The sequence below is a fragment of the Anser anser genome (genome assembly GCF_964211835.1).
Source record: "Anser anser genome assembly, contig: HAP1_SCAFFOLD_612, whole genome shotgun sequence".
Taxonomy (NCBI): domain Eukaryota; kingdom Metazoa; phylum Chordata; class Aves; order Anseriformes; family Anatidae; genus Anser; species Anser anser.
In genome coordinates, this window is record NW_028153940.1 from 1 (window position 1) to 27,562 (window position 27,562).

General features: G+C 67.0%; 4 protein-coding genes and 1 long non-coding RNA gene across 6 annotated transcripts; 2 read left to right on the forward strand and 3 right to left on the reverse strand.

Moving 5' to 3' along the window:
* Window positions 1-392: 392 nt before the first annotated feature.
* On the forward strand, window positions 393-1,190 carry BOLA1 (bolA family member 1). The gene has a single exon (XM_083853410.1). The coding sequence runs from the start codon at window positions 422-424 to the stop codon at window positions 824-826; it is 405 nt and encodes a 134-aa protein (XP_083709536.1). The 5' UTR covers window positions 393-421; the 3' UTR covers window positions 827-1,190.
* A 148-nt stretch (window positions 1,191-1,338) lies between these two features.
* Window positions 1,339-13,703, reverse strand: SV2A (synaptic vesicle glycoprotein 2A). 2 transcript variants are annotated; one of them, XM_083853406.1, is made up of 13 exons: window positions 13,558-13,703; window positions 9,022-9,773; window positions 7,333-7,513; window positions 7,065-7,216; window positions 6,839-6,972; window positions 6,620-6,709; window positions 6,321-6,431; window positions 6,143-6,231; window positions 5,537-5,701; window positions 5,309-5,442; window positions 5,017-5,220; window positions 4,108-4,267; window positions 1,339-3,354 (listed from the first exon to the last, which is right to left on the reverse strand). In XM_083853406.1, the coding sequence occupies exons 2-13, from the start codon at window positions 9,599-9,601 to the stop codon at window positions 3,171-3,173; spliced, it is 2,184 nt and encodes a 727-aa protein (XP_083709532.1). In that variant the 5' UTR covers window positions 9,602-9,773; window positions 13,558-13,703; the 3' UTR covers window positions 1,339-3,170. The 2 variants fall into 2 exon arrangements, with proteins under 2 accessions (XP_083709532.1, XP_083709533.1); XM_083853407.1 differs by having other exon boundaries at window positions 9,022-9,618; window positions 13,558-13,693.
* Window positions 13,704-13,868: 165 nt separating this feature from the next.
* LOC310891100 lies at window positions 13,869-18,328 on the forward strand. Its single transcript, XR_014577423.1, has 2 exons — window positions 13,869-13,919; window positions 15,374-18,328. It is a non-coding gene; the product is annotated as an uncharacterized lncRNA (long non-coding RNA).
* On the reverse strand, window positions 18,171-23,204 carry SF3B4 (splicing factor 3b subunit 4). Its single transcript, XM_083853408.1, has 6 exons — window positions 22,900-23,204; window positions 22,578-22,706; window positions 21,376-21,918; window positions 20,827-21,021; window positions 19,369-19,539; window positions 18,171-18,692 (listed from the first exon to the last, which is right to left on the reverse strand). The coding sequence occupies exons 1-6, from the start codon at window positions 22,931-22,933 to the stop codon at window positions 18,508-18,510; spliced, it is 1,257 nt and encodes a 418-aa protein (XP_083709534.1). The 5' UTR covers window positions 22,934-23,204; the 3' UTR covers window positions 18,171-18,507.
* Window positions 23,205-23,560: 356 nt separating this feature from the next.
* MTMR11 (myotubularin related protein 11) lies at window positions 23,561-27,507 on the reverse strand (the record flags this gene model as incomplete). Its single annotated transcript, XM_083853409.1, has 7 exons — window positions 23,561-24,446; window positions 25,115-25,387; window positions 26,114-26,323; window positions 26,559-26,729; window positions 26,826-26,998; window positions 27,107-27,177; window positions 27,443-27,507. Coding segments are annotated over 7 exons (1,095 nt in total), but the record flags the coding sequence as incomplete, so codon positions are not given.
* Between the last annotated feature and the right edge of the window lie 55 nt (window positions 27,508-27,562).

A 27,562-nucleotide genomic window follows, 5' to 3' on the forward strand; every position in this document is an offset into this window, starting at 1 on the left:
GGTTCCCAGGTTGGTGTGTTCAGAGCCCCCCCAAACCCACCCCATCCCCAACTCCCCCCCCCATATCTCCCCTTCCTACCCCCCAATTCCTAGGCTCTGACCCTACAGAGCCCCTCTAACCCCCCCCATCCCCATATCCCCAACCCTATATCCCCCCTCCCTGCCCCCTCCACTTATAGGGTCTGATCCTACAGAGCCCCCCCAAACCTCCCCATCCCCAACTCCCCCCCCAACCCTATATCTCCCTGTCCTACCCCCCCATTTCTAGGCTCTGACCCTCCAGAGCCCCCCCAACCCCCCCCATCCCCATATCCCCAACCCCATATCCCCCCTCCCTACCTCCCCTAATTATAGGGTCAGGACCCTCAGACCCCCCCTTCTAACCCCCCCCCTCCCCATTTTTCTCCTGCAGACCCTGCAGATGCCGCGTCCCCCCCTGACCGCCGCGGGCCGGGCCCTGTCGGCCGTGGCCGAGCGCCCGCTGGCCGGCGCCATCCGCGCCAAGCTGGACGCGGCCCTACAACCCAGCCACCTGCAGGTCCTGGACGAGAGCCCCCGGCACGGCGGCCCCCCCGGAGCCGAAACCCATTTCGCCGTGGTGGTGGTGAGCGGGCGCTTCGCCGGGCTGAGCCCCCTGCAGCGGCACCGCCTGGTCCACGCCGCGCTCAGCGCCGAGCTCGCCGGCCCCCTGCACGCCCTCGCCATCGTCGCCAGGACCCCCGAGCAGTGGGACGCCGACCCCCGCGTCCCCCCCCGGCCCCCTTGCCTGGGGGGGTCCAAGCACGAGCGGCGCGGGGCCGCCGTAGACGCTACTGCTTCGGCGTGACGCTGCACCCCAGGGCGTTTCGGGGGGTATTTTGGCCGTTTTAGGTGGTTTTTGGGGTTTTTTTTTGGCCCGTTTTTCGGGTGCGGATGAGGTGTGGGTTTGGGGGCACGGCTTTTGGGGTGACCCCCCCCCACCCCACCCCCAGCCCGGCCCCCAGCCCTCGCTGCTCCTTCCCGTCGAACCGCTCCCAAATCTGGGGGAAATTTGGGGGATTTGGGGGATTTTCTCGATGTCGTCTTCAAGGCGTTCACCTCTTGGCCTCCCCCCCCCACCGCCATCTGCCCCCCCCCCCCCCCCCCACCGCATCGCGTCCCCCCTCCCACCCCAACCCCAAAAATAAACAGCTCCTGGCTCCTCATCCGAAGCGGCTCCGACAGCTGGGTGTTATTGGGGTAACACGGCGTGGGGGGGGGGGGTTCATCGTAGCGGGGGGGGGATTTTTCTCTTTTTTTTTGGTCGTTCGTGTGGTTTTCGTCGTCTTTTTGTTTTGTTTTGTTTTTTAATTCTTTACAAACATCTAAAAACTACAGCACGGCACGACTGCATACGGACAGAACTATGGATGTGCTCGGAAAAAAGACCAGCTACACCGAAGGAGGACGGGGAGGAAGAGGAGGAGGAGGAGGAGGAGGAAGAGCAGCAGGAGGAAGAGGAGGAAGAGGAGGAGGAGGAGGACGGCACTCGGACGAGATGAAGCACACGCCGCTCGCTTGCTCAGAGGGGAGGGGGCCCGCTGGGGGGGGGGTGCCGGGGAGGGGCCTCCCAAGTGCTTTTTGCATAGACCTCAGCCTCTGGTCCTTGGGGGGGGGGGAGGCTGAGCCTCCCAGGGTGCCCACAGCGGGGGGGGCGCAGCCCCGGCACCCCCCCACCCCCCAATTTTTGGGGGTCCCGCTTTTTTGGGCGCCGCCGTTGTGCTTTGCGAACCGCCGGGCTGGGGGCTTGTGCTCTGGGCTGGGGGAGACAGGGGTTTTTTTGGGGGAGGGGGGGGGAATGCCCCCCCCCCCTTTTAAATGCCCCCCCCACTGTTCCCCTTTAAAAGCCTAAGGAAGGAAAATTTGAAAAAAAAAAAAAGTAGGAAAAAAAGGAAGCAGCGGGTTGGGGGGGTGCAGGTGACCCCCCCCCACGCTGCAGCCACCCATCCCGCACCCCAAAATGCAGCCGTGCCCCCCTCCTACAGCGAGGGGGGGGGATTGCATCGCTGGGGGGGGGGGGGCGGCACATTTGTCCTTCTTCCCCCTGCAAATCCACCCCCCCCAGGAATAGGGCCGGGGCTGCGAGGGCACAGACCCCAAATTCATCACCAGCACCCCAAATTGGACAAGGGGGGGCCGGGGGGGGCTTTGCTGCGCCGGGAGGTGCGAGGTGCTGGGCACCCTGGGTGCTGGGCTCAGCGCGGGGCTCTGCACCCCAAAATTGGGCTCTGGATCCCAAAATGGGGCTCTGCACCCCAAAGTGCGGGGCTCTGCACCCCGAAATGGGGCTCTGCACCCCAAAAAGAGCGGGGCACGCTGAAGCACTGCGCACCCCAAGGCGCTGTGCACCCCAAAGCGCCGTGCACCCCAAAGAATCGTGTGCTTTAAGGTGGTGTGCACCCTAAAAGGCCGTGCACCCCGAGGGGCTGAGCACCCCAACATGCCGTGCACCCCAGGGTGCTGTGCACCCCGAGGGGCTGAGCACCCCAACATGCCGTGCACCCCAACGGGCTGAGCACCCTCACGTGCCCTTCGCCCCAAGGTGTTGAGCACCCCGAGGTGCTGAGCACCCTAAATGTCGAGCACCCCAATGCGCCATGCACCCCAAGGTGCTGAGCACCCCAAGGTGCTGAGCTCCCCAATATTCCCAGCCTCAGCTACGGGGGGAAACTGAGTCACGGCGCCCCCCCCAGCCCCGCAGCAGAGCCGAGGGCCGAGCCTTCCTCCTCCTCCTCCTCTTCCTCCTCTCTCCCCAGCGCAGCAGGGATTTGGGGGGGGGGACGCGGGGGCCTCTCCCCCAGCCCCACGAGGCTGGGGTGACCCCAACCCCCTGCCCTCGCCCCCCCCGCGGCCCCCACCGAGCGAGCAGCTTTGCGCAGACGGGGTGACACCGAGAAAAGAAATGGGGGGGGGGGGGGGTCTTGGGTTTCGGGGGGGGGGCAGGAAAAGGGCTTGGGGTTTTGGCGGGGGGCAAGTGCAAATGAAAGAAAAAAAATCCCAAATGCTCCAAGAAGACGTTTCACAGTGTCTAACGAGACTAAGCCCCCCCCCCGGAGAGGGGGCAAGGAGGGGAGCCGGGATGGGGGGGTGGGGGGGGGCGATATGGGGCTTTGGGGGGGGGGGGGTCCTCTCCCCGTGTGCCCCCCCCCCCCTCACTGCAACACTTGCCCGCGGGTCTCCGGCAATTTCAAGGCGAGGGAGCTGCCGAGGGCCAGGGCGGTGGAGGCCAGGAGGATGGGCACGGCTTTCGTGATGCCCACGAAGGAGGTGAAGATGCTGATGCCCAGCACGGCCGCCAGCTTGCACAGGGCGTTGAGGAAGCCGAACGCCGTCGTCCTGGGGGGAAACGGGGGGGGGGGGGGGAGTTAATCGGGGGGGGTCCCCGTCCAGCACGACCCCAAGGGTTTTGGCTGCTCGCGCCCTGCGCCCAAAAGTTTGGACCTGGACACCAAAACCTCATAAACTGGACCCAAAAACCTCGTATCCAGCACCCAAAACCTCGCACCTGGACCTGAAAAACCTCGTATCCGACACCCAAAACCTCGCACCTGGACCCAAAACCTCGCACCTGGCACCCAAAAACCTCGTACCCAGCACCCAAAACCTTGTACGCGGCACCCAAGTCTTCGCACCCAGCACCCAAAACCTCGCACCTGGACCCAAAACCTTGCACCCAGCACCCAAAAACCTCGTACCTGGCACCCAAATCTTCGCACCCGGCACCCAAAAACCTCATATCCGGCACCCAAAACCTCACACCTGGCACCCAAAACCTCGCACCTGGACCCAAAAACCTTGCACTTGGACCCAAAACCTCGCACCTGGCACCCAAATCCTCGCACCTGGACCAAAAAACTTGGTACCTGGCACCCAAAACCTCACACCTGGCACCCAAAACCTTGCAGCCAGCACCCAAAAACCTCATACCTGGACCCAAATCCTTGCACCTGGACCCAAAAACTTGGTACCTGGCACCCAAAAACCTCGTACCTGGACCCAAATCCTTGCACCTGGGACCCTAAATCTCACCCCTGGCACCCCACGTCCCGCAGCCCAGCACCCCGGCACCTCGCGCCTGGCACCCCGCACCTCTTGTCGGAGGGGTAGAGCTCCACGGTGAGCACGTCGAGGGCGTTCCAGGAGGCGATGCTGACGCCGCCGAAGAGGCAGAGCAGCGCGATCATCGCCGACTCGCTGTTGCCGAAGGAGAGGAAGAAGCAGCTCACGCAGGACATCACGCTGGAGCCGGCTGCGGGGGGGGGGGGGGAACAGCGTCAGGGCCGGGGGCACCTCGCGCCCCTCCCCGGTGGGGGAGGAATCACAGAATCACCGAATTGTAGGGGTCAGAAGGGACCTCCAGAGACCATCGGGTCCAACCCCCTGCCAAAGCAGGTTCCCTACAGCAGGCTGCCCAGGGAGGCGTCCAGACGGGCCTTGAATATCTCCAGAGAAGGAGCCCCCACAACCTCCCCGGGCAGCCTGTCCCAGGGCTCCGTCACCCTCCCCGCGAAGAAGTTGGCGCGGAACCTCCTGGGCTCCATTTTGTGGCCATCGCCCCTTGTCCCGTCCCCACAGAGCACTGAAAAGAGGTTGGCCGAACCCCTCTGCCTCCCACACCTCCGGTATTTATACACATCGATGAGATCCCCCCTCAGTTTTCTCTTCTCCAGGCTGACCAGCCCCAGGTCTCTTGGCCTTTCCTCAAAGGGAAAGATGCCCCAGGCCCCGTATCATCTTCGTGGCCCTCCGCTGGCCTCTTCCCAGGAGATCCCTGTCCTTTTTGTGCCGGGGAGCCCACAACCGGGCACAGCGCTCCAGCTGAGGCCTGACCGGGGCGGAGCAGAGCGGGAGGATCACCTCCCTTGACCTGCTGGCCGCTCTCCTTTTAATGCCCGCCAAGACCCCGTTGGCCTCGTTGGCCGCCGGGGCACCCTGCTGGCTCGCGGCCGACCTGCCGCCCACCAGGACCCCCCAGGACACCGAGATGGCGGGGCTCACCCAGCATGCGGAGGCGGCCGATCTTGTCCATGAGCAGGGCCGAGACGATGTTGCCGGGGAGCACGGCCAGGGTGCCCAGGAAGCTGACGAAGTAGATCATGTAGGCGTTGTTGTCGTCGCTGAAGTCCAGCTGGCAGCCCTCCTTGTTGTGCAGGAAGGTGCTGTTCACCACCCGGCTGTTGATGAACTTGTACTCGAAGAGATCTGCGGGGACCCAGAGGGGTCGTTGGGGGGGGGGGGTGGCGAGCATCGGGGGGTTGAGGGGGGCTCTATCACCCCGTCCCCCTCCTACCGGTGTTGTAGAAGACGGTGGAGATGAAGGTGCAGTTCTTGAAGAAGGTGTTGCTGGAGGTGATGTCCTCGAAGTAGCACTCCTCGAACAGCGAGTCCTCGAACGTCACCGACTTCATCTTCAGGCCGATGAACCTGGGGAGGGGCAAAAGGGAAGGGGGGGGGGAAAGGGCTCGCTGCCGTCCGCCGAGCCCCCGCCCCGGCGCCCCCGTCCCCGCCGGCCACGCACTTGTCGTTGAAGTACTCCCCGCCCTGGTGGATCTGGTTCTCCAGGGTGAAGTTGAAGGTGAAGTGCCGGACCTTCTCGCGGGTGAAGAGCTTGGTGCGCGAGGCGTACTCGATGTTCTGCAGGTGCTTTATCATGTCCGGGAACCACACCGTCAGCCCGTAGTAGCTGCGGGGCGAGAGGGGCTGAGCCTGGCCGCCACGAACCTGGCCCTGTTCCCGTGCCACCATCCCTGTCCCCATGCCACCATCCCCGTCCCCATGCCACCATCCCCATGCCCGTGCCACCATCCCCATGCCCGTGCCACCATCCCCGTCCCCGTGCCACCATCCCCGTCCCCGTGCCACCATCCCCGCCCCCATGCCACCATCCCCGTCCCCATGCCACCATCCCCATGCCCGTGCCACCATCCCCGTCCCCGTGCCACCATCCCCGTCCCTGTGCCACCATCCCCGTCCCTGTACCATGATCCCCATGCCCATGCCACCATCCCTGTCCCCATGCCACCATCCCCAGCCCCGTGCCACCATCCCCATGCCACCAGGTGCCCCCACCCATGGGTGTCGCCCCCCTTCCCCCCCCCCCCCCCAAGGGGTGCCCCAGCCCCACCTGAAGGACATGGTGAACCACACGGCCATCATCATCAGCGTGATGCGGCGGTACTCGGGCGCGAAGCACTGCTGGAAGTTGCTCCAAACCTACGGGGACGGGTGGGGAGGTGACGAGGGGACACCGCAGGGGACCAGGGCCACCCCCCGCCCCCCCCGCGTGCAGGATCCGGCCCCACCTGCTGCGAGAGGTTGAGGAATCGGACGAGCCAGCGCCGGTACCACGTGCCGGTGTCCGACTGGATCTCGATGAGTTCGTCCTCCCGCTTGATGGTCTTGATGTGGGTGACCTGCGGGTGCGGGGAGACGGTCTGGGCACGGTGGCCTTGGCCGTGATCCCAGCTCGCGGGTGAGCCCCGTCCCCACCTCGTGCCTCGGTTTCCCCGCCCGCTGACGCAGGGCTGCCCCCACCTCCGGGGGCTGCTTTTCCCGGAGGTGGCAGCTGGTGGGTGAGGGGGTGAGTACGGGGTGCCCTTACCGAAAAGACCCTCTCGGGGTGGCCCTTGGCCCTCATGTTGGTGTCGTGGACCTGCTTTAGCACCATCCAGGCCTCGTCGTGTTTGCCGTTCTGCAACACAGAGCCCGGGCTCACCCTGGGACCAATCCTGCCCTTGTCCTCCCCCCATCCCCGGCACCCATTCGGGGGGGACCCTGCCGGCACCCCCAGCCCCAGCGCCCCCTCCCAAGCTCCGGTCACCTCCAGGAAGAAGCGGGGGCTCTCGGGCATGGTGGTGAGCGCCCCGATGGCGAAGACGGAGGGGAAGGCGCAGACCAGGACGAAGACCCTCCAGCTGTGGAACTGGTACGCGGAGCCCATCTGGAAGCTCCAGCCTGCGGGGACGGGACGGGACGGGGGGGGCATGGAGGTGGCGCCGAGCCCCGGCGAGCCTCGCGGCGAGCGCGGCGGGCGCCGGTGCCCTTACCGTAGTGGGGGATGATGGCCCAGGCCATGGCGGAGGCGTAGATGCCCCCGATCATCCAGAACATGCAGAGCCAGCTCAGGTGCTCCCCGCGCTTCTCCTGCGCCAGGAACTCGGAGAAGTAGGAGAAGACGATGGGGATGGAGCCGCCGATGCTGGGGACGGAGGCAGAGCGGCATCAGGGGAGGCTGAGGAGGGGGGGTTCGGCCTCGCGAGGGAGAGCAGCCCCCCCCCGGCAGCCCCCCCCCTCGACGGCGCCGTGCCCCCTTACCCCACGCCCGAGAGCAGCCTGCAGAAGAGGAAGGTGCCGTAGCCTTGGACGAAGGAGGAGAAGAAGGCGAAGACGCTGTTGACGGAGAGGGAGATGAGGAGGCACTGCCGTCGGCCCAGGCGGTCGGCCAGCCCGCCCCACAGGAAGGCGCCCACCATCATGCCCAGGTACACGATGAGCCCTGGGGGGGGGGGGGACGGGGACGGGGACGAAGGGGGGGGACAGCAGTGTCAGCCCCACACACCGAGGGGCCCCCAGCACTGGCGGTGCTTGGGGCAAGGACTCAGTACCGGGGGGGTCCTGGGGTGCTGAGGGGATGCACGGGGCAGAGATCCCCCCCAGCACCAACCCAGAGACCCCCCCCCACTGTCTGCATCCAGCCCCCCCCCCTCTTCCTCCTGCCCTGAGTTTGCCAGGTCTGGGGGGGGGGCACACAATAACACTCGGAATTTGGGCTGCATCGGGCACCCCGGGGAGGGGGGGGGGGGGCGCCACAGTGCGGCCGCCGCAGCCGCCCGCAGCCCCCCCAGAGCGCTCAGCGTCCCCTTATCAGCCCCAAGCAGGAGCAGGCAGATAAGCCGGGGGCTGGGGGGGGGCCACAAGGCACTGCCCGGCTGCACAGCGACGCTCGCCCCCACCTGGCTGGTGCCTCCCCCCCCCCCCATTTTCCCAGCTGGGACCAGTGTGGGACTGGGAGGAGGAGGATGGAGGGAGCTGGATGCCCAGAGGGCTCCTGTCCCCCCCCCGCCCCGTGTCCCCAAATCTCCTGTGTCCCCCTCACATAGCCCCCTGTCCCCCACGTACCCACGTCTCCCCCTGCCCTGCCATCTCCCCCTGTATCTTTGTGTCCCCCCCCGTGTCCCCTGTACCCTCCGTATCTCCCGTGTCCCCCCCCTCCCCGAGTCCCGTTTGTCCTTCAGGGGGAAGGACACGCACATCCTGGGCCCCATCCACCCCACAGCCTCTCACACCCCCTATGTGCCCCAAATCCCCCCAAATCCCCCCCCATCCCCGTCTCTTTCCCTGTCCCCCCTGCTCCCATTCTCCTCCCTGCTCCTGTGTCCCCTATGTGCCACGTCTCCCCACATCCCCCACCTGCCGATGTCCCCCGGGTCCCCTCTGCCTCTCCACGTCCCCACGGTGTTCCTCCATGTCCCCTGTCTGCTCGTGTCCCCCCATAACCTCGTGTCCTTCCACCTCCCCCATCTGCTCGTGCGCCCCCATAGCCCTCCGTGGCCCCGACCTGCTCACATCCCCCCCTCTCAGGTGTCCCTCCATGTCCCCTTATCTGCTCATGTCCCCCATAACCCATGTCCCCCTCCATGTCCCCCATACCCCACGTGTCTCTCCATGCCCCCCTACCTTCTCATGTCCCCCAAACCCCATGTCCCCCTATCTGCTCATGTCCCCCATAGCCCACGTCCCCAGTAACCCATGTCCCCCTCTCTGCTCATGTTCCCCATGCCCCCTCTCCCCCTGTCCCCCTACCTGCTCATGTCCCCCATATCCCCGTGTCCCCCAATGTCCCCTTATCTGCTCACATCCCCCATAGCCCATGTCCCCCTCCTTGTCCCCTTATCTGCTCACATCCCCCATAGCCCATGTGCCCCAAACCCCACGTCCCCCCACGTCCCCTCCCTGCTCCCGTCCCCCCGTCTCTCTCCCCGAAGCCCCCCGCCCCGGGCTCACCCAGCATGCCCTTGTTGGAGTCGGAGAGGCACATGTCCTTCTCGGCGCTGGGCAGCACGAAGCCCACCACGAAGACCTCCACGCCGTCGGCCATCAGGGCCAGTCCCAGGACGAAGTAGAGGGTCCACTGGAAGCGGCCGTGGCCGCACTCCTGCAGGATCAGCTCGTACTGCTGCGCCAGCTCCTCCTTGTCCTTCCGCCGCTGCCCCTCGGTGTCGTCGAAGGCGCCCGCGGCCGCCTCGGCCCCCAGCCGCTCCCCGGCCTTCATCGAGTCGTGCCGGGGGATGCCCTGGTACTCGCCCTCGTAGATCTCGTCCTCCTCGTCGTGGCCCTCGGTGGCGTCGCTGGAGGCCCCCTCCTCCTCATTGGCCCCCTCACCCCCCCGGTAGTAGCCGTCCTGCGGCGGGTAGTCTTCGTCGTCCTCCTCCTCCTCGAAGCGGGTGTAGGAGCGCTTGGTGTACTCGTCCTGCATGCGGTCCATGCCCTTGCTCACCTTCTTGGCCGCGTGCTTCTTCACCTCCTTGGCGATGTCCTTGGCGCCCCGGATGAACGCCGTCCGGTCTCGGAAGCTCTCATCCATGGTGCCGGTGGGCTGGGCTGGGACACCAGTGCGGGATTGAGGGGGGGGGCTCCGCGTCGGGGCTGTGCCCTCACACCCGTGGTCAGCAGTGGGGTGTTTGGGGCCAGGCGGCAGCGCCGCCACCCATCCACGTGGCGAAGGCTGGGAGGGGGTGCAGGGCAGGGCCCCGGACCTGGGGAGCCCAGACACAAGCGGTGCCCGCGTTAGGTTGGGAACGGCCCCGCACGTCCCCTCCAGGGGGGGATGGCTCAATTTGCGGCACTTTTTCCCCGGCTCGGATGGAGACGGGAGGGTTTGGGGCACCTCTGCCCCACGGCGAGGCTGCAGGGACCTGGGCGCAGCGAGAGCGGGACCAGGAGAGCCCGGCTCGGGGCCAGGCACCCGCAGCAGGGCACGGGGTGGGGAAGCAGCAGGATGTCAGGACATCCAGGGGGTGCCACCTCTCAGTGCCCCCTCTCCATGCTCACTCGGAGGAGCGAAGCTCTCACAGACACCTACGTTTCGGTAGCATTTAGGCACCCATTGACCTCGTTGGAATCCAAGGTGGATCCCCCAGCGCCCAACAACGTGGCTGAGCACAGGCTACGGGGCTTGTTCGCCTCGGTCTCTTCGCCCCAAGCACTGGCACCTCCCAGCCTTGTGGCAGCGGCCCCAGGGTCAGCCCTGGTTAGGCGACGCCCCCCCCAGGAGCAGCGGGGGACACACGTTAGGGTCTGCAGGACCCCACGAGCTTCATTTCCACAGCGCCTTGGGGCCGGGATCAAAAAATAAAGAAACAGAGGCGAGAAGGGAGCGCAGTGCATGGGAGGTAGGTTTGATGCGGTGAGAGGGAGAATGGACCCACGCAGGAAAATGGGCGAGCCGAAAGCCAACGGGGCCACCGCTCCCCTGCCTCAAGGGCCCCCCACAGGGGACCCCGGTGGGGATGGGGGGGATCCCTAATTGGGACGGGCCCCACAGGGGGGATCTTGGCAGCGATTGGGGTGAGGAGGGAGCAGATGGGCCCCACAGCCCCTCCAAGCGCCCACTGACAGCCCAGGGTCCCCAGGCCATGGGACCCCCCCGGATCCCTCCCGCTGGTCCCCAGCAGCCCATTGACAAAAAAGGCGGTGCCACCTCCTCAATGGGGCCGGGCAGGTGGGGCTGGGCCGGGAACCAATCAGCTCCGGGGGGCGTGGCCACCCCACCGGCATCAATGGGGCTGGGGGGGGCACGGCCCAGCTGTTCGGCCAATCAGCTTCAGGGGGTGTGGCCACGCACCTGCCCTCCCCCCGGCTCATGGCACCCATGGGGCGAGGGGGTCACGGGATGGGGACCTGGGGATGGGACCCTGGGGATGGGGACCTGCAGATGGGGACATGGGGACGGGGACCTGGGGACGGGGACCCTGGGGACGGGGACCTGGGGACGGGGACCTGGGGATAGGGACCCTGGGGATGGGGACCCTGGGGACGGGGACCTGAGGATGGGGACCCTGGGGATGGGGACCTGGGGATGGGGACCTGGGGATGGGGACCCTGGGGACGGGGACCTGGGGACGGGGACCTGAGGATGGGGACCTGGGGATGGGGACATGGGGACGGGGACCTGGGGATGGGGACCCTGGGGATGGGGACCCTGGGGATGGGGACTCCAGGGCTCTGCAGGGCGCGTGGTGCCCCCCCAGGGGGTAGGGTCCCTGTGCCAGCGAGGGCTTGGGAAATCCCTGCCCATCCCCAGGGGGGGCACCCAGCCCACATCCCACCTCGCCCTCAAGGGACAGGGGACAAGGAGGCCGGGGGACATCGGGGACATCGCCGCCGCTGCCAGGCCGCAGGCAGCGCTTCCGCGGTGGGTTCAGCCAGGATTGCAAGTCACCGCCAAGAACCAGGCCACCAGCGGGCCCTCACCAGGTGCCGAAAGCACCCCGATCCCTCGGGAAGGGCAGGACGGAGAGGCACCGGCCCCACGCAGCCTGTGCCACCACCTGCCCCACGGGGACCACGAGGGGAACCAGCCCCCAAAGGCCACGGGGGTCCCCAAAACCACCCAGGGCAGCCCCAGTGCTTGGCATCGGTGCCCCAGGTTGGCAATCCCCAGCACGGTGCCGAACGAGGTTTGGGGTGAGGCGACCCTGGGAGGGGTCCCCAGCTCCGATCCAGGTGCCCAAAGCTCGCCGCGGTGGCAGAGGCGGCGCCGGGGACCACGTGCCCAAGGCCACGTTCCCCAGGGAGGCTTCCAGAAGGGATTTGGCTGCGGGTCGTGCTTCATCAGAGCCTTCGGCCAAAGCCCTATCCCCGTGCTGCCACCCTGGTGGGAGCCAGGCGCCCCGGACCCCCCCTCGCCAACCCCACAAGAGCTCAGCCCAGCACGTGACAGGGACGGACCCCCAGACACCAGTGGGTACGGGCACTGCTGGCCCTGCTGAGGGGCCTGTCACGACCCCCACCACCCCCCCCAAATCGCTATTTTTAACCCCCGGCAGCACAAAGCCGCCGAGCAGCAGCGGCCACGCGCGGACAGCGCCGCAGAAGTTGAGCCGCAGGGAGAGGGACGCAGCCGTCAGCGCGTGTCCCCCCCCCCCCCGAGAGAGGGGGGACAGGGCACGGCGGGGAGCTAAAATTAGCCCTTCCAAAATAACCGGGGCCGTCAGCAGCGCTCCCCCCGGGGTGGGCGCCCACGCCGGCTCTGCGCAGGCACCCGGGGACGGTGCGGTGCCGGCGCTGCGGCACGCCGCGGCCACCCCCCCCCCCCAAACCGAGCCGATTTCTGAATGAAGCCGGGCAGGGACCTCCAGGCAGCGTCAATCCGCTCGTACGCCCCCCGCCCTCTCCTCCCCGGCTTGGTGGGGAGCAAAAACCCAGCCCGGGGAGCCCCCGCTGCCCTCCTCGGGTTAAATCCTGGGGGCTCCCGAAGCCACTGGAAGGAGCCGAGCCGTGGCCTTGGCAGCGCCAAGGTCATTTTGCCCCCGCGGGGCTGCCCCGCGGTGCCTCCCCGTGCGGCACGGTGTTTACACGGCCGTGTTTACGCCCTCAGGGAGCTGGCAAAGGGCGAGGGGGGCAGAAGGGAGGCCGAGCACCCGGCGGGGAGGACGGGGCCGCCTGCGTGCACCAAGGTCACCGCTCGGCTCCGCGCCGGAGGAGCCGCTCGGCACGAGCCGGGGAGCCTCGAGCGGCCGAGCCGCCGCCGCGCAGGCTTTCAGGATGAGGGGTTTGATCTCACGAGGCAGCCAGAAGGCGCGCGCACCGTAGCCAGGAGCCCCACAGGCAAAATGGGGGGGGGGGCCAGAAACGCTCTCCTGGCTGCACAAAGGCGCTGCTGGCCCCCTACCCCGCCGGTGGCGTTAGCCCGGGCGAGCACTGCCAGCCCCGAGCGAGGCTGGGGGGCTGCGGAGCCTTTTCCTCCTGCCAGGTGCGCGATCGGAGCCAGCGATGGCCGCAGCCCTGCCTCGCTGCACACCCCGAGACCCCCCCCCGGGGGTTCCCACGTCCGGGTCCCCCCCGCAGCCCCCAGCCTTTCTGCAGAACAGCCAGAACATGGCGACGAGGGAGAAGAGTTTGAAATCCACAGGGCCCAAGGTCATTGCCGACCCCCCCCCCCCCCACTTCCCACCCCCGGGGAGCTGAGGCTCTCCCCCCTCCCCAAAACCCGCCGGTGCCCCCAGGAGAAATCTCCATCCCCGCAACGAAATCCCCGCCGGCGGCGGTGCCCGGCCATACGGCAGCGCGGCAGGGATGACAAGGGGCTACCGAGCACGCACGTTAAAAATAAATAAATTAAAAAAAAATAAAAAAAAAAGACAAACCGAAGCTAGAGGCAAGGTTTTTCAGGACAAAATGGCCACAGCCATCGGAAAGGGAAAGCCGAACCCCTCACCCGCCAGCCGGCAACCCCGAGACGATGCTCAGTAGAAGCAGCGAGGAGAGGAGGAGGAGGGCGATCCCCCTTCCCAAAAGCCGTTCCTTTCTCCCCCTTACCTGCTTCAGCCCCGCGCTCCGCTCCAGCCGCGGCAGGAGGATGCTCCGGCGGGGATGTGGCAGGAAAACAGCTCGCGGGTACCAGCGCTAGCGCCGCAGCCTCCGCCACACACGCTGAGCGCTGGGAGAGTCCATTGCAAGAGCCCGGGGAAGGGAGGCGGCTGGGGGGGGGGGGGGAGCCGTGCTACAGCAACCGGCGATGCGGGGTGGGGGGGGGACGGCAGCAGGATTGGGGGGGCTCTCCCCTCTCCTTGGTTTTTTCGCCAAGCCGAAGGGAGGGCGATGCTCCACGTCGCCGGGGATGCTCCCGAGGGAAAGGGGTTCCCGTGCTGGAGCCTGGCAGCTGCTCCGAGGGGATGGAGGTGAACGGGGGCTGTAACGGGGTGCGAGGAGCTGCCCCCCCCCCCCGCCTCGTTTCACCGCGGGGACTCGCAGCGGCGCGGCCGTGACGGCTTCGAGGCGCTCGGACCCTCGATGGCAACCTCCTGCCTCCCACCGACCGCGGCCGCGGTGGAAGGAAAGGCAGCCAGGCGAATCTGAGTCACGTCCTCCTCGGGGGGTGATGGCGGAGGGGGGGGGGGGGGGGATTTCGATTTCTTCCGATCAAATTTTGTCCGCCTGGACGGGCCGGACGCGGCCCTCCCGCCGTGATGCAGCACAAACGCTCCCGACGGCGCTGGGAGGAGCGCGGGGGGGGGAGGTGTGGGGTGCCCAAACCCACCCGGGGGAGGGATTTGCCCCGTGGGGAAATCAGCTCTGGAGAGCTCCAGCCCCCCCCACAAACACCACAACCCAGCTCCCTCCTGGGGGACGCGGGGCGCAGAGCGCTCGGGGTGCCCAGGAGGGGGTCCCCAGAGCGAGCGGGGCTGGGAGGACCCCAAAAAGCCGTGCCAGGCCCGTTGCCCCCTGCCCCTTTCCTCGTGCCCCCCCGTGCAATGAGCTGGGCAGGCCTCAGCGCCCAGAGCTCGAGCCCCGAAGCCCTGAGCAGCGCCGGGTACGGGGCCAGGGACCAGCCTGCAGCGGGTGCCCGTCCTCCTGCTACGAGAGGCCGAGGAGCTCGGGGTACACGCGAGGCTGGAGGCCAAAATGAGCACGGCGAGGGGCAGGACGAGCGCCCGGCCGGGCTCTGCAGGGGAGGCAAACACGGGTGGGGAGCAGGGATTGGGGTCTGCGCACCAGAACCGATACGAGGAAGGATTTGGTAAAATCCCAACAACCAAAGGAGCCCCTGATGGGAATAATCCTATAACAGGGAAACGGGGCTGAGCCGAGGGGGTCTTCAGCCCAGCCGGGCCCCCGCCGCGCGTGGCTCTGGCAGCGGGGGCTCTCCCAAAATGCGCCGGGGGAGCAGAAAGGCCGGGTGAGCGCCACTCCCTCGGGGCGCCGCATCCCACCGAGCTCTGACTCACGCGCCGCACTCTCACCGCGTCCCCCCTTTCCCCTCCGCGCAGCAGCCGGGAGCTCGCGCTCAGCCCCGGGGCTTCCGCGTGCACGAGCAGAGCGCCGCGCACTGCAGCAGGGCCGGGGGGAGCAGCCCTCCCAGCTGCTTCCCCACCTTTCTCCTTCACCAGGGCCTAAAAGCCGGGCGTGAGGGGATAAAACCCAAGGTGGGTCCTGGTGGCTGCCCTCAAGAGGACGGGAGTGCGACCCCCGGGGCACGGCGGCTCCTTATGGGATGTGCTGGTTTCTGCGGGCGTTGGAGCTCTGGCAGCCCCTTCCCACCCAGGCTGGACCAGGGGTATTCCCCACCCTGACAGCCCACTGGAAGGAGGGGAAAAAAAAATAAAAAGGCTTCCATTTTTTTTTTTTTTGCCAGGAACAGCTATTAAAATAGAAGCCGTTCCCTCCCCGCGCACACGCACACTGCAGAGGCTTAACCAGAGCGGCAGGCGAAGGCGGCGACGAAACGAAACCCGAGGCTGCGCTGCAAACGGCCCCAGATCAGCAGCAAGGGGATCGGTCCCGTGGCGGAGCTCCAAGGATGGCAGCCCGCTGCTTCGCAGGCAGCATCCAGGAGCAGCGGGAAGAAGGCCGGCAGGGGGAAGGCGGTGCTGAGGCGGTGCTGAGCACAGCCTGGCGGGAGCTGGGCCGCGCACGCTGCCAAGGTCACCCCGGCGCAGCAAGGGACCAAGCCGCCTCGCTCATGGCCCGCGGCGAGGCCCAGTGGGTGGGTGGCAAGCTGCCCCTCCCTGCCGTCATCCTTTTCCCCGTTTTTCCCCTTTTTTTCCCCCCCTTTTTCTCCGTTGGTGACCGCGGGAGCTGTCGGGGATTTGGGGCTTTGGTCGCCCAAACGCTGGCAGCGAAATCTCGGCTGTCCTCGGCCCTCTCCAGCCCAGCGCTGCGCCCAGCTCCTCGCGGGCAGGTGGAGCACCCGCGAGCAGTCCCGCCCGGCTCCCTTCAGCCGGCTCCCGCTCCATCGCGAGCTAAAACCCCCCCAGCTAAACCCCACAGCCCTTAAAATTCACTGCCTTGAGATCTCCTTGCCTTCAGAGGCGCTCCTGTGCGCTGCGTTAACGAGTCCTCCCCTGCGCCCATCGCCCACACCGGGAGGGGGGGGGGGGGTTCGGCGCCTGTAATTTAAAGCGCTTAAATTTCAGATTTCAGCTCCTTGCGTCCACGTTCTCCACGCCTGGAGGCGACAGCGCCGGGGCTCGGACGCCAGCGCTCCTTCAGCACGCAGACGATGACAGTGGGGAAGGCAAGCGGCAGCCCCACGCCCAGGCAGAGCAGTACAAACATGGGGCACGCTGTAAACAGCGCTCACCAGGGCATCGCTGAAGGAAAAAAACACCTCCGGCCCAGCTGCTGCCTGCTCACGAGCAACCAGCAGAGCCCCCTCGCAGCTTCTGGCCTCTTCACCAGCGCCGATTCACACCTGAGACGTTTTCTCCTCCCTCTTCCCAGCTGTTGCTTCGAGGAGCGGAGCTGAAGCCACTCTTCTCCTCCTGGTGCAGGTGGAGGAGCCGGAGCCCCGCAGCACCGCTGACTTCACCCGAGGGCTTCCCAAGTCGGCCCCGGGCAGCGCAGGCGCTCGGTGGTCCTCCTTCCTCGCCTCCCCGCCGCCCACAGCGGGACAAGGACGTTCGTGGTGAGCTCTTGGGTGCGGTTTTAGCGGCGAGCGACGGAGCGGCTCCAGGCTGGAGCAATCGTGCCGGGCTCTGGAGCGGTCCGGAGCAGGGAGAGCCGAGCCCCGCGGGCAGTTTAACGAAATCACGGCGGTTCTGGGAGCGCCCTGGCGCCTCCGGGTCTGCTGGAAGACCCCGCGCAAGTTACGTTTCTCCCTCTGGAGTCTGGCGTCCCCTGCAGAAAGCTGGTAACCCCCACCACAGGTAAGAACCTGGACTTGGTGGCAGGCTGAGGGCAGCGGCACCCCGCTGCAGGGGGAGGACGGGGTGCTCGGGACCAGCCCCCCACAGCCACAAAGCTCCAGGCTTCGACCTGGGAGCGGTCCTGGAAAGGGTTCACAACGCGACAAGCCTCAAGCCTCCTCTACCGCGGTCCTGAGCTGCCCCCGAGGCTGGATTTGAGCACATTTACGCAGGAAGCAGCACGAGGATCTCCACCGATGCCTCGCCGCCGCTTGCATCGCAGCCCCCAACCGCGCACAACTACATCCCGACAGAGGGAAGCGCTGAAGAGCTCTTCCAGTTCCTCCCTCAGAGCCTTCAGCGGCTGCTCACGTGCCAAAGGCAACACGAAGCCTGCGGGTCACTTCTGCTGCCTCCCCAGCCTCCCCCATCAGGCTCGGGATCCCTCCGTACCTCACGGGCACGTCCTGGCGACCCCGTGACGACTGGGAGGAAGAGCACGGCACCATTCTTTCTCTTCGGCCCACGAGGGTGAGCAGAGATGGGAGCTAAAGGTCAACTTTAGCCCTAGGAAGTTGAAACAAAGCAGAAATAAACTGGCAAAGAGTAAAAGCAAGGCTGAAAACAAGACAGCTTCTCTACAGGAGAAGGAAAAGCCAAGGCAGCTCCCCAAGAAACGTCCCTACAGCCAAAAAAACCCGCTCATAATAAACATCGGTCCCCGATTTGTCTCTCTTGGTTCTTCCCTAAAGCCACGAAAAACTCTGGGACAAATATCTGGAGACACCGGGTGGTTTTGGTCTTTAAACCACCTGGATTTTCGCGCCTCTCACGTGGGAAGAGACGCCGAGTTCGTTAGGAGAGGCCGGCGACTCAGCCCCAGGAAGCAGGGAGACAATGCCGGGACCAGACCCGCTCCACCTCCCGCCCCCCAGGAGACCCGCTTCCCCCCCCAAATTCCGCTGCCCTCCGGTTAAAACCACCCCCAAACCCGCAGCTGGAATGGTTCCCCGCGGCTGCGAGCGGCATCGGAACAGAGATCTCGTTAGGGAGGGACTCGGGAGAGCGGGGCTCGCTGCCAAATTTCTCCTCCAAACATCCAGGCCGTTTACCTGGGCGCTCCGGCACAAACAGCCGAGGATTTTAAGGCTCAATCGCGCATTTTCGTCGCTGCGGGGGTGCTGGAGCACGAGGTCGGGTGCTTCAGCCCCAATTCTGCACCTCACCAGGACACAGAGCATCAGCAGGAGCGAGGCAAGGGCGGCCGGGCGGCGCCTCGGTGACAAACAGACAGGCAGAGCCTCATCCTGACCCCGGAGGGACGGCCCCCCCCGCTCCTAAAAGGGTTTATTGGTAAATGGGCTTTACATAGGAAAAAAAAATAATAAATCCTGTTAAAAGCACCTTGAAAAATCTTCCAGGCGGAGATAAAAGGAGGGGGGAGGGGGAAAAATTACCAAAACGAACGCTATAAAAAGAAAAGGGTTAAAAAACGGGGGGAATAAAAAAAAGGGGGGGGAGCTGCGACAGGGATGGACCCGGCTACGCCTCGTGGGCACAAACGTCTCAGTCCCAGGGGGGACGGGACTCCGAGGACAGAGGGGGAACGAGCCCCAGCAGGGAGCTTTGGCCGCCGCCGCCTTTAGGGCAGGGGGCCCCTCAAGGGACCGCGCGGGGGCACCCCGGGGGGCCTCTGGGCGGGCCGGGGGGGCAGGGGGACCCTCTGGTAGCCGTAGGGCGGGGGGCGGGGGGGCCCGTTGTAGCCGTGAGGGGGCATCAGCGGAGGAGGGCCGCGCATCCCGTGGTGCGGCATGGGGCCGGGGTGACCTGCGGGGACAAGAGCACAGGCGTCAGCACCCGCCCGTGTCCCCCCCCCCACCCCACCCTTGGGTGCCGGCCCCACCCGGTGCCCACATTTTGGGCAGCCGCCTGCGAAGCAGAAGACCCGGGGCGCCTCGGAGGAGGGGATCCTCTCGGTACAAGGCCGCCTCGCTGGAGGAAATGCCAAGCAGGAGCCGCCCTCGGCTCCTCGAGGCCCAGGCACGGCTTCCCCTCGCGTGCCCCCCGGGGACGACCCCGAAAACGCCCAATTCGGCGGAGGGCAGCGCCCGTTTGTGCCGCGACGCCGCGTTTTACCCGGCCGCCTCTCCCACGTCCCCCGAGCCAGGCAGGTGCCCGGCTCCGAGGGACACGGGGCTGCCCCCCGCTCCCCCCCTAAGACCCCCAGCAGGGCCAGGGGACGCGGCAGCGCTCAGGAACCCTCCTTTTTTTTTTCTTCCCCGCTTGGAAACGGGAAGAAGCCCCCCAGGCGGCCCTGCCTCCCGCAGGAGAAGCCCCACACCACAGGGAACCTGAGGAAAGCCCCGGGAAACCCCGCTCAGCGCCCCCACGTCCCGCCCCGAGGCGCCTCCCCACGAGGAGGGCACCGAAACTCCCCGACGCACGCAGGCAGCGTGGAAACCCCCCCCCCCGGGGCTGCCTCTCTCGCGGGCGCCCCACTTACCCATGGGCGACCCGAAATGGGGTCCTCGGGGCGGCATTCCCATGGGCGGGGGGCCGGGGTGCGGCATGCCAGGCGGGGGCCGCGGCGGGGGCTGGCCTCCGGAGCCCGGGGGTCCCGGGTGGTGCTGGCCCATGCCGGGGGGTCCGTGGTGCACCTGCATGGGGGGCATTCCTGGGGGGAAAAGGGGAGCCCGCGAGGGTGAGAAACATCGGGCAAGGAAAGCGCGTAGAGGGTTTGCTGCTAGCAAAATGGGGGGGGGGGGGAAGGCAAAAGCTCTCGTCCGATGCGGAGGGCAGGAGTTAAGAGGAAGGGGAGCGGAGGAAACGGTGCTCGGAGGGGAAATAAAAAAGAAAGCCTCGCCAGCGAGCGCGGTGCAGCCCTTAAAAAAGGGGGGTCAGAGAGAAACCACCGCCCTCGGGGATCTCGGGCGGGACCCTGAGCAACGACCTCAAAGCTCGCTCCGCGTGGCCGGGTCCCTCCCACCCTCTTTTTTTTTTTTCCCCCTAAGATTTTATCCTTTTTCACCCCTTTAAGAAGGAACCAAGATGAATTCTTTTCTCCTGAGGAAGCCGGGAGCCCGGCGCAGCTCCGCGGGGAGCGCTCGGCCAGGCCTGCCGTGGGTAACTGGCTGGCTGCAGGCTGCAAAAGCGGCTCGCGGCTGGGGAGAGCGGCAGCCATCCGGGCACCCGCGCGGCCACGATTGCGCGGGGTGCCCTAATCAGCCCGCGCCGCCGAGCTCCCGGCGCGGGGGTCGCTTGAGAGAAGAAATTAAAGCAGGGATTCTTTTTTTTTTTCCCCCCTCCTCTTTTTCCTCGAACCAATGCGAATTTCCCCGAATCTCTGCGTTCCGGACCTCAGCCTGGACGCCCGCCCTGCTCGCTCCCCGGCACTACGGGGCTAAAAATGGAAGGGAATCGGAGAAACATTTTGTTCCGGCGTCTCGAATTAGCTCCCGCCTGGCGGAGCCGCGGGCTGCGCCGAGGAGGTTCACACCTCGCGCAGGGATTCGCGCTGGAGGAAAACGACGACTTGGAGCCTCGTTGGCATCCTCCCAGAACAGCACCAGGGACTTTCGGAGGCTGGGCTACACCGGACTGCGTCTTCCCGCGCCCACCTCGAGGTAACCAACGTCCTGACCCAGCTGGATGCCCCCCAGAAGGAATTCGTTCCCAAATTACCTTCATAAAATCCCTCCGGGCCCTGCTCCGAGCTATTTCTGCACGTTTCAGCCCCACGGGGAGCTCAGGCTGCCGCTCAGCGGCTAACCAAGAACTCCCCCGAGCTCCCTGCCTGCCCCGCCATGGCCACGCCACGCTCCCGCAGCACAGCAGCAGATTTCTCCCCTTTTTACATAAAAAAAAACCTCGGGGAAGAAACCAGAGGGGGGATTTACGCAGGGCCACCCCGCAGCAGGAGGGGAGTTTGACTTCCCGAGCCTGGTACCCGCTCGCGGCTTACCTGGGTGGTGCATCCCCCCCGGGGGGAAGGGGTGAGGGTGAGGGGGGTGCCCGCCGCTGGGCGCAGCCCCCGAGGGGGGGCCGGGGGCCCCGGCTCCGGGCGGCATCGGGGGGGGCGGCATGGCAGGAGGCATGCCGGGGGGCATCGCTCCGGGGGGAGGCACCGGCGGGGGGAACGATCCTGGGGGCGGGAGGCCTGGAAGAGAGAGAGGCAGAGAGGGTTTGGTTGGGTGCAGCATGAAAAAAGTTTAAAAAAGAACAAAAAAAAAGAATAAAAACAGGGAAATCGGGAAGGAGGCCGAACACACAAACGGCCACAGCGACCAGAAAACCCACCGGAGTGAAGCAGGAGCCCAGGACCCGACCGCTCGGCGCGGAGCCGGGTGGGTGCCGGGGACCTGCTGCCCCCCCGACCCCTCCCCAGGGCACGGTGCCGCCAGCCGCAGGGAGGCCGCTCCTGCAAACCCCCGGGGGAGCAAGGGAACAGCCCCCAAACCGCCCCATTTCCGCCCAGCGGGGCGCGGGAACGCGTCCCCTCAGCCGTACCCACCTGGGGGGGTGACCCCGGGGCCCAGCGAGGTGACCACGGGGGTGGGGACCGACGGCGGAGGGGGGGCGTCGGCAAAGAGCTGGTGGGGCCGATCCGCCTGCGAGAGGGGGTTCTGGGCTGCCAGGAGGCGCTCGGCGGCCGAGCCGTGCCGCTCGCCCTTGGAATCCTTTTTGAAGGCGTAGGACACGGTGATGGGGCGGTTGCAGAGGTACTGTCCGTTCATGGCCTCGATGGCGGCGTCGGAGGCGTCGAAGCTGGCGAAGTTGATGAAGGCGTAGCCCTTCGAGTTGCCCGTGTCCGGGTCCCGCATGATCTTGGGCGTCTGCAGGATGACCCCGAAGGCACTGAAGGTGTCGTACAGCAGCTTCTCGTCGATCTCGGGGTCCAGGTTGCCGATGAAGATGTTGGCCCCCACGTCCAGGTTTTTGTTGTGGGCCGAGGCTTTGTTCACGCGGATCGGCTTCCCGTACAGCTTGATCATGTTCATGATCTTAATGGCGTAGTCCGCGTCCTCCTCGCTGAGGAACTCCACGAACCCATAGCCTGCAACGAGGCAGAGGCTTAGGAAGGGGCAGAACCACGGCCCGGCGCCGCTCCCTGCTGCCTCCGAGGGGCTCGCTGCTCTCTGAAGACTCCAACCCCGCTTGTTTTAAAAACAGAGCTGTTTTTTTTTGTTTAAAAACAAACCTGCTAACAGGTTGTTAGGCATTGGGATGGGCTGCCCAGGGAAGTGGTCGAGTCACCATCCCTGGAGGTCTTTAGAAGACGTTTAGATGCAGAGCTTGGTGATGTGGTTTAGCAGAGGACTGTTAGTGTTAGGTCAGGGGTTGGACTGGGTGATCTCGGAGGTCTCTGCCAACCCAGCTGATGCTGTGACGATCACCTCCCTGCACTACTCCTGACACAAGCCAGGGTGGCGTTGGCCTTCTTGGCCACCCGGGCACGCCGCGGGCTCACATTCCAGTGAGCACTGCCCAACACCCCCAGCTCCTTTCCCTCCACATGGCTTCCAACCACCCTGCCCCCAGCCCGTAGCTCTGCCTGGGGCTGTTGTGCCCCAAGCGCAGCACCCGGCACTTGGCCACGTTAAACCTCATCCCTTGGCCTCCACCCCTCGACCCACCGTGCCCAGGGCCCACTGCAGGCCTCCCTGCCCCCCGGGCACCGCCCGAGGGCCCTCGGCTCCCCCCGGACCCCCTCACCTTGGTGCTGCCCGGTGACCCGGTCCTTGGGCATGTGCGTGTTGACCACGGGCCCGGCCTGGAGGAAGAGCTCCCACAGCAGCGGCTCGCTCACCTTCTCGTCCAGGCCCCCCACGTACACGGTGGCATCTGTAAGGGGGGGCAAACACCGAGCGCCCCGTCAGGAGGCGGCGGCCCACGGCCTCCGGGGGGCTGCAGCTCGGCCTCCCCGGGCCGGAAGCCCTCGAGGGAGAGGCAGGAGGGGGAGCTGACGCCGCCGAGCCCCCGCCGGCCCCCGCCCGGCCCCCCGCCGCCGCGCACCCCCCCGGACCCCGCCGCTCACCCTGGTTCCGCTCCGAGATGGGCCCCGCCGCCATCTTGGCCCGCTCCCGCCGCCGGGACGTAAGCTGCGTAACGCAGCGCAACGTAAGCCGCGTAGCGCGGCGCGGCGCCAGCCGCGTAACGCAACCTGCGTAACGCAACGCCCGGCAACCTACGTAATCTGCGTAACGCAGCGCGATGTAACCCGTGTAACGTAAGCTGCGTAACGCAGCGCAACGTAACCTGCGTAACGGTGCAAAATGTAATCTGCGTAACGTAACCTACGTAACGCAGCAAAATGCAACCTATGTAACGTAACCTACGTAGCTCAACGCAACCTACGTATTTCAGCCCATTTAACCTACGTAACCTACGTAGAGCAACGCTACGTAACATGCGTAACGCAGCACAAGGCAATCTATGGAACGTAACCTACGCAACGCAACGCCGCACGCGCCGGCCCCTCGCGCCCTGACGTCAGCCCCAGGCGCTAGCCCCGCCCCCTCGCGGCGGGCCGGAAATGGCGTGGGCGCCATGTTGAGGCCGGGCCTGTTATGTCGCGATAGCCCCCCCGCGATAGGCGGCGATATCGCCCCCACAGCCGGCAGCACGGCGGGGGCCGGGCACCCCCACCCCAGCCCAGGGCCCGCAGCCCGGGCCGTTCACTCAGAGCCACGCCACAGTGCCCGCAGGCCGCTTTATTGAGCTCCCCGACACAAACCTCAATAAAAAGTGCAAACCGCCGCGTGCGGGCGAGCTCCCGACATAAACCTCCATAAAAGTGCATGGCCGGGGGCCGCCAGCGCCCAGAGCCCCGTTCTCCTCTTCACAGCCCCGGCAGCCGAGCTGAGCCCTGGGGTCTCTGCCCCTCCCATATCGCGACAGCGTGTCGCCGACAGAGGCCTGGCGCTGGGCTCCCAGCAAAGCTCGGCCCGTGTGGGAGCAAAGCGACCCTGTGGCGGGGCCAGATGCGTGGGCCCGGGGTGGTGAGCCCAGCCCCGAGGCACGTGGAGGTAGCAAGGAATTTAAGGCAAAAAAAGGGGAAATCGGCTGTGCCGGGGCGCCCGCGGCACTCCTGGGGTGCTCGGCCTCCTCCAGAGCAGCCGGGGAGCAGCATGGCAGGAGCTGGCCCCAAAAAGCCTGCGTCAGCCCCAAAAAGCGAACACTGGCCCCAAAAAGCCTGTGACGGCCCCAAAAAGCCGGCGCTGGCCCCAAAAAGCTATCACCAGCCCCCAAAAGCTGTCCCCGGCCCCAAAAAGCCGCAAGAGCCCCGGCGAGGAGCAGGGAGGCAGCAGTGGAGAGGCCGCGGGGCGCTTTGGGGGCTTTTTCCCCCCCAAAACCCGCAGGGGAGCCCCGGGGTCAGCTCCCCCCCAAGGGCCGGCTCTGTCCCGGTAGCGTTCGTCCCCCCCCCGGGGTTCTTTTTTTTTCCCCCATCCCTCATCGCGACGGTGCCAGGGGGCTGCCGGCGGCCCTGGTGCGGGGTCCCTGCGCTTGCCAGGCGCTGAGGCGGTCCTGCAGCAGCGTCAGCTCCTCCGCCAGGCCGGCCGGAGACGGGGCGAAGCGCCCGCGCTGCGGGGAGACGGGGCCCAAGCCCGTTAGGACAGACGCCCGCGGTGGGCAGGACGGACGGACACGGGGGCAGGGTGGGCACGCACGACCACCCGCACCAGCCCCAAACCCCATCCTGCACAGGCTTGGGGGCAAGAAATCCGTTCCAAGCCGGGGAGCCCCTCGGGGGTGCACCCACCTGGCACAGCGCAGCCCCCCCCCAGGACTCAGTTTCCCTCCCCTGGGACCCAGTTCCCGCCCCTTGGGACCCAGTTTCCCCCCCCCAGAACCCAGTTTCCCCCCCTGTGACCCAGTTCCGCCCCCCCAGTGACTCAGTTTCCCCCCGGTACCCAGTTCCACCCCCCCCCGGGCTTAGTTTCCCACCCTGGGACCCAGTTTCCCCCCCTCCTGGGATCCAGTTTCCCCCCATAACTCAGTTCCCCCCCCCCGTGACTCAGTTCTCCCCCCCAGGACCCAGTTTCCCCCCCTCCAGGGCTTATTCCCCCCCCCATGACTCAGTTTCCCCCCCTAGGACCCAGTTTCCCCCCCTCCAGGGCTTATTCCCCCCCCCCGTGACTCAGTTTCCCCCCCTTGGGACCCAGTTTCCCCCCCCAATGACTCAATTTCCCCCCACTTCTCCAACCAGACCCCCCCAGGACCCCCCCCCAGACCCCTTTTTGCCCCCATACCTGGGCCTCGGGCAGGCCCCGCAGGTAGCAGCGGCGCCAGAGCCGCACCGAGGGCCCCGCGGCGCAGGGCAGCAGCAGCCCCCGGGGGGGCGCGGGGACGGGGCTGCCCCCCGAGCTGCCCCCCCGCTCGCTGAGGCTCTCCAGGGAGGGGGCCCAGCGGAGCAAGCGCGGGGGGGGGCGGCCGCTGCGCCACGGGAAGGGCTGGGGGCACAGCGAGCCCTTGGCCAGAGAAAAGACGTCCCCGGCTCCCGCCCCAGGCCAGGCATCGGCGGGCTGGGAAATGGGGGAAAAAAAAGAGGGGTCAGGGTAAAAAGGGGGTGGAAGAGACGGGGGTTAGGGAAAACGGGGGGAAAAATAGGGGTTAGGGTAAAAAGGGGGTGGAAAAGATGGGGGTTAGGGAAAATGGGGGGAAATCCGGTGGTTATGGTGAAAAGGGGGTGGAAGAGACGGTGGTTAGGGAAAACGGGGGGAAAAATAGGGGTTAGGGTAAAAAGGGGGTGGAAAAGATGGGGGTTAGGGAAAATGGGGGGAAAAATAGGGGTTAGGGTAAAAAGGGGGTGGAAGAGATTGGGGTTAGGGAAAATGGGGGGAAATCCAGCAGTTACGGTGAAAAGGGGGTGCAAAAGCAGGTGGTTAGGGAAAATGGAGGGGAAACCGGCAGCTGGGTTAAAAGGGAGGTGGGAGAGCCAGTGGTTAGGGAAAAACGGGGAAAAGCAGCAATTAGGGTAAAAGGAGGTGTAAAAGCCAGGGGGACAACGGAGGAGGTCCAGCAGGGGGAGGAAATGGGCGGAAACCCCAGCGGTTCGGGAAAACGGGGGAGAAAACCCAGCCGCCAGGGGCCGATCGGCACAGGGGAGGGATTTTAGACTCCGAGCCCCCCCAAAATCCAGCGGGAGAGCGGAGGGGGTGGGGGGGTCTCATGCCATGGGGGCAGCACAACCCCAGCACCCTCGTCCCTTCCCAGTGTGGCCCCCCCAGCCCCCCCCCCCCCAGGCTCACCGTGCCCGTGGTCTGGGGGTTCGCGGTGTCGGGGGGTCCCACGGTGCTGGGGACCCCCGCCGGGTTCCGAAACCGCGCCCGCTGCTGCGGGCTGTAGCGCAGCGCCCAGTCCCAAACCGGGGGCAGGCGGCTGCCGGCGCTGCCCCCCCTGCCCGGGGGGGGGTCCCACCAGCCGTTCACCGGCGTGTAGGTCTGGCTGCGGGGCTGCTGCTGCGGGGAGGAGGAAGGGACGGGGTGAGCGCCCCCCCCACCCCCAAAGCGGGGGGGGGGCGGGATTCGGGGCACGGGTGGGGAAACCGAGGCACGGCGCGGGTGGGGAAACCGAGGCACGGCGCCGGCGGGCAGCTGGATGCCGCCACGGGGGGGGGGGTGAGGAGGATTCCCCGCCGCCCTAAAGCTGCTGGAAGGGGTCCGGGGGTGCCGCCGAGCCCCCGGCCCCGCTCACCGGGCCGCCGCGGCCCCGCTGGCGCTGGCAGCTGAAGAGGAAGGTGCCGCAGTAGGGCAGGAAGCCGCTGTCGTGCAGGGCCAGCAGGTACGCCTCGGTGAAGCCGAAGGCCGCCGGGAACTGCCGCACCAGCTGCCACGTGCAGTCCAGGAACAGCGGGAACACGGGCGCCTGCGGGGACAGCGTGGGGGGGGACGACACCAACCCGTCACCGTCCCCTGGGAAGGGCAGGGGGGACACCAGGGGGGGCCGCGGCGCGGTGCCCACCTCCTCCCGGGGGCTGTCGCGCCGCAGACCGAGGCGGCGGGGAAAGGGGTGGCCGGCTGCCACCCACTCGCGCTGCACCAGGCTCTGGAAGCCCGGCAGGGTCCGGGCGTGGGGGTCCGCCAGGAGCTGCACCAGGGAGGCCAGCAGGCAGTTGAGGTCCCGGTCGGACGGCTCTGGTGGGTGGGACGAGGTGGTGATATTTGGGGGGGGGGGGGGGGGGTTTGGGGTGTCCCCGTGGTCCCCCCGCCGCGCTCCGGTGGCCCCGGCGGTGCCGGCTCTACCTTGCAGGAGGACGCAGCAGCGGCGCCCCGCCAGCAGCGATGCCACCTCGACGGCTTTCCTCAAGCAGGCGCTGGGGGCGAGGAGGGGCGAGGGGGGGGGGGGGGGTCAGGGCACCCCAAAATGTTGCCTCTGCCTGCCCGGGGATCTCCAGCCCCCCCCCGTGGGTTCGGGGTAACCACCCGGCCGCCACAGCGCCCCGTCACCCTGCAGCTGCTGGGCGTGCTTGGGGGTGAACGGCCCCCAAAGCGGGGTGGGGGGGGCTGGATGGGGGGCGGGGGCGTTTCGAGGGCCGGGCTTTCCCCCGCTGCCCCGCACCCCAAAAGCTCCCCGCTCACCGGACGTGGTCCAGCCAGCGCGTCGCCTCCAGCGCCGAGAGCCACTTCTCCTCGGCCGCCGCGCCTGCGCCGTGCGGGCAAATTTGGGGGGGGGGGGGGGTCAGGGGAGGGCGATGAGCC

Coding starts and splice junctions, on each gene's coding strand:
- BOLA1 (XM_083853410.1), top strand. CDS start 422: ATGCCGCGTCCCCCCCTGACCGCCGCGGGCCGGGCCCTGTCGGCCGTG.
- SV2A (XM_083853406.1), bottom strand. CDS start 9,601: ATGGATGAGAGCTTCCGAGACCGGACGGCGTTCATCCGGGGCGCCAAG. Junction 6,710..6,838: donor GCCCCCGCTTCTTCCTGGAG/GTGACCGGAGCT, acceptor TCTGTGTTGCAG/AACGGCAAACACGACGAGGC. Junction 5,702..6,142: donor TGGTTCACCATGTCCTTCAG/GTGGGGCTGGGG, acceptor CTCGCCCCGCAG/CTACTACGGGCTGACGGTGT.
- SF3B4 (XM_083853408.1), bottom strand. CDS start 22,933: ATGGCGGCGGGGCCCATCTCGGAGCGGAACCAGG. Junction 22,707..22,899: donor CATCTCGGAGCGGAACCAGG/GTGAGCGGCGGG, acceptor CCCCCCTTACAG/ATGCCACCGTGTACGTGGGG. Junction 18,693..19,368: donor CCATTTCGGGTCGCCCATGG/GTAAGTGGGGCG, acceptor TTGTCCCCGCAG/GTCACCCCGGCCCCATGCCG.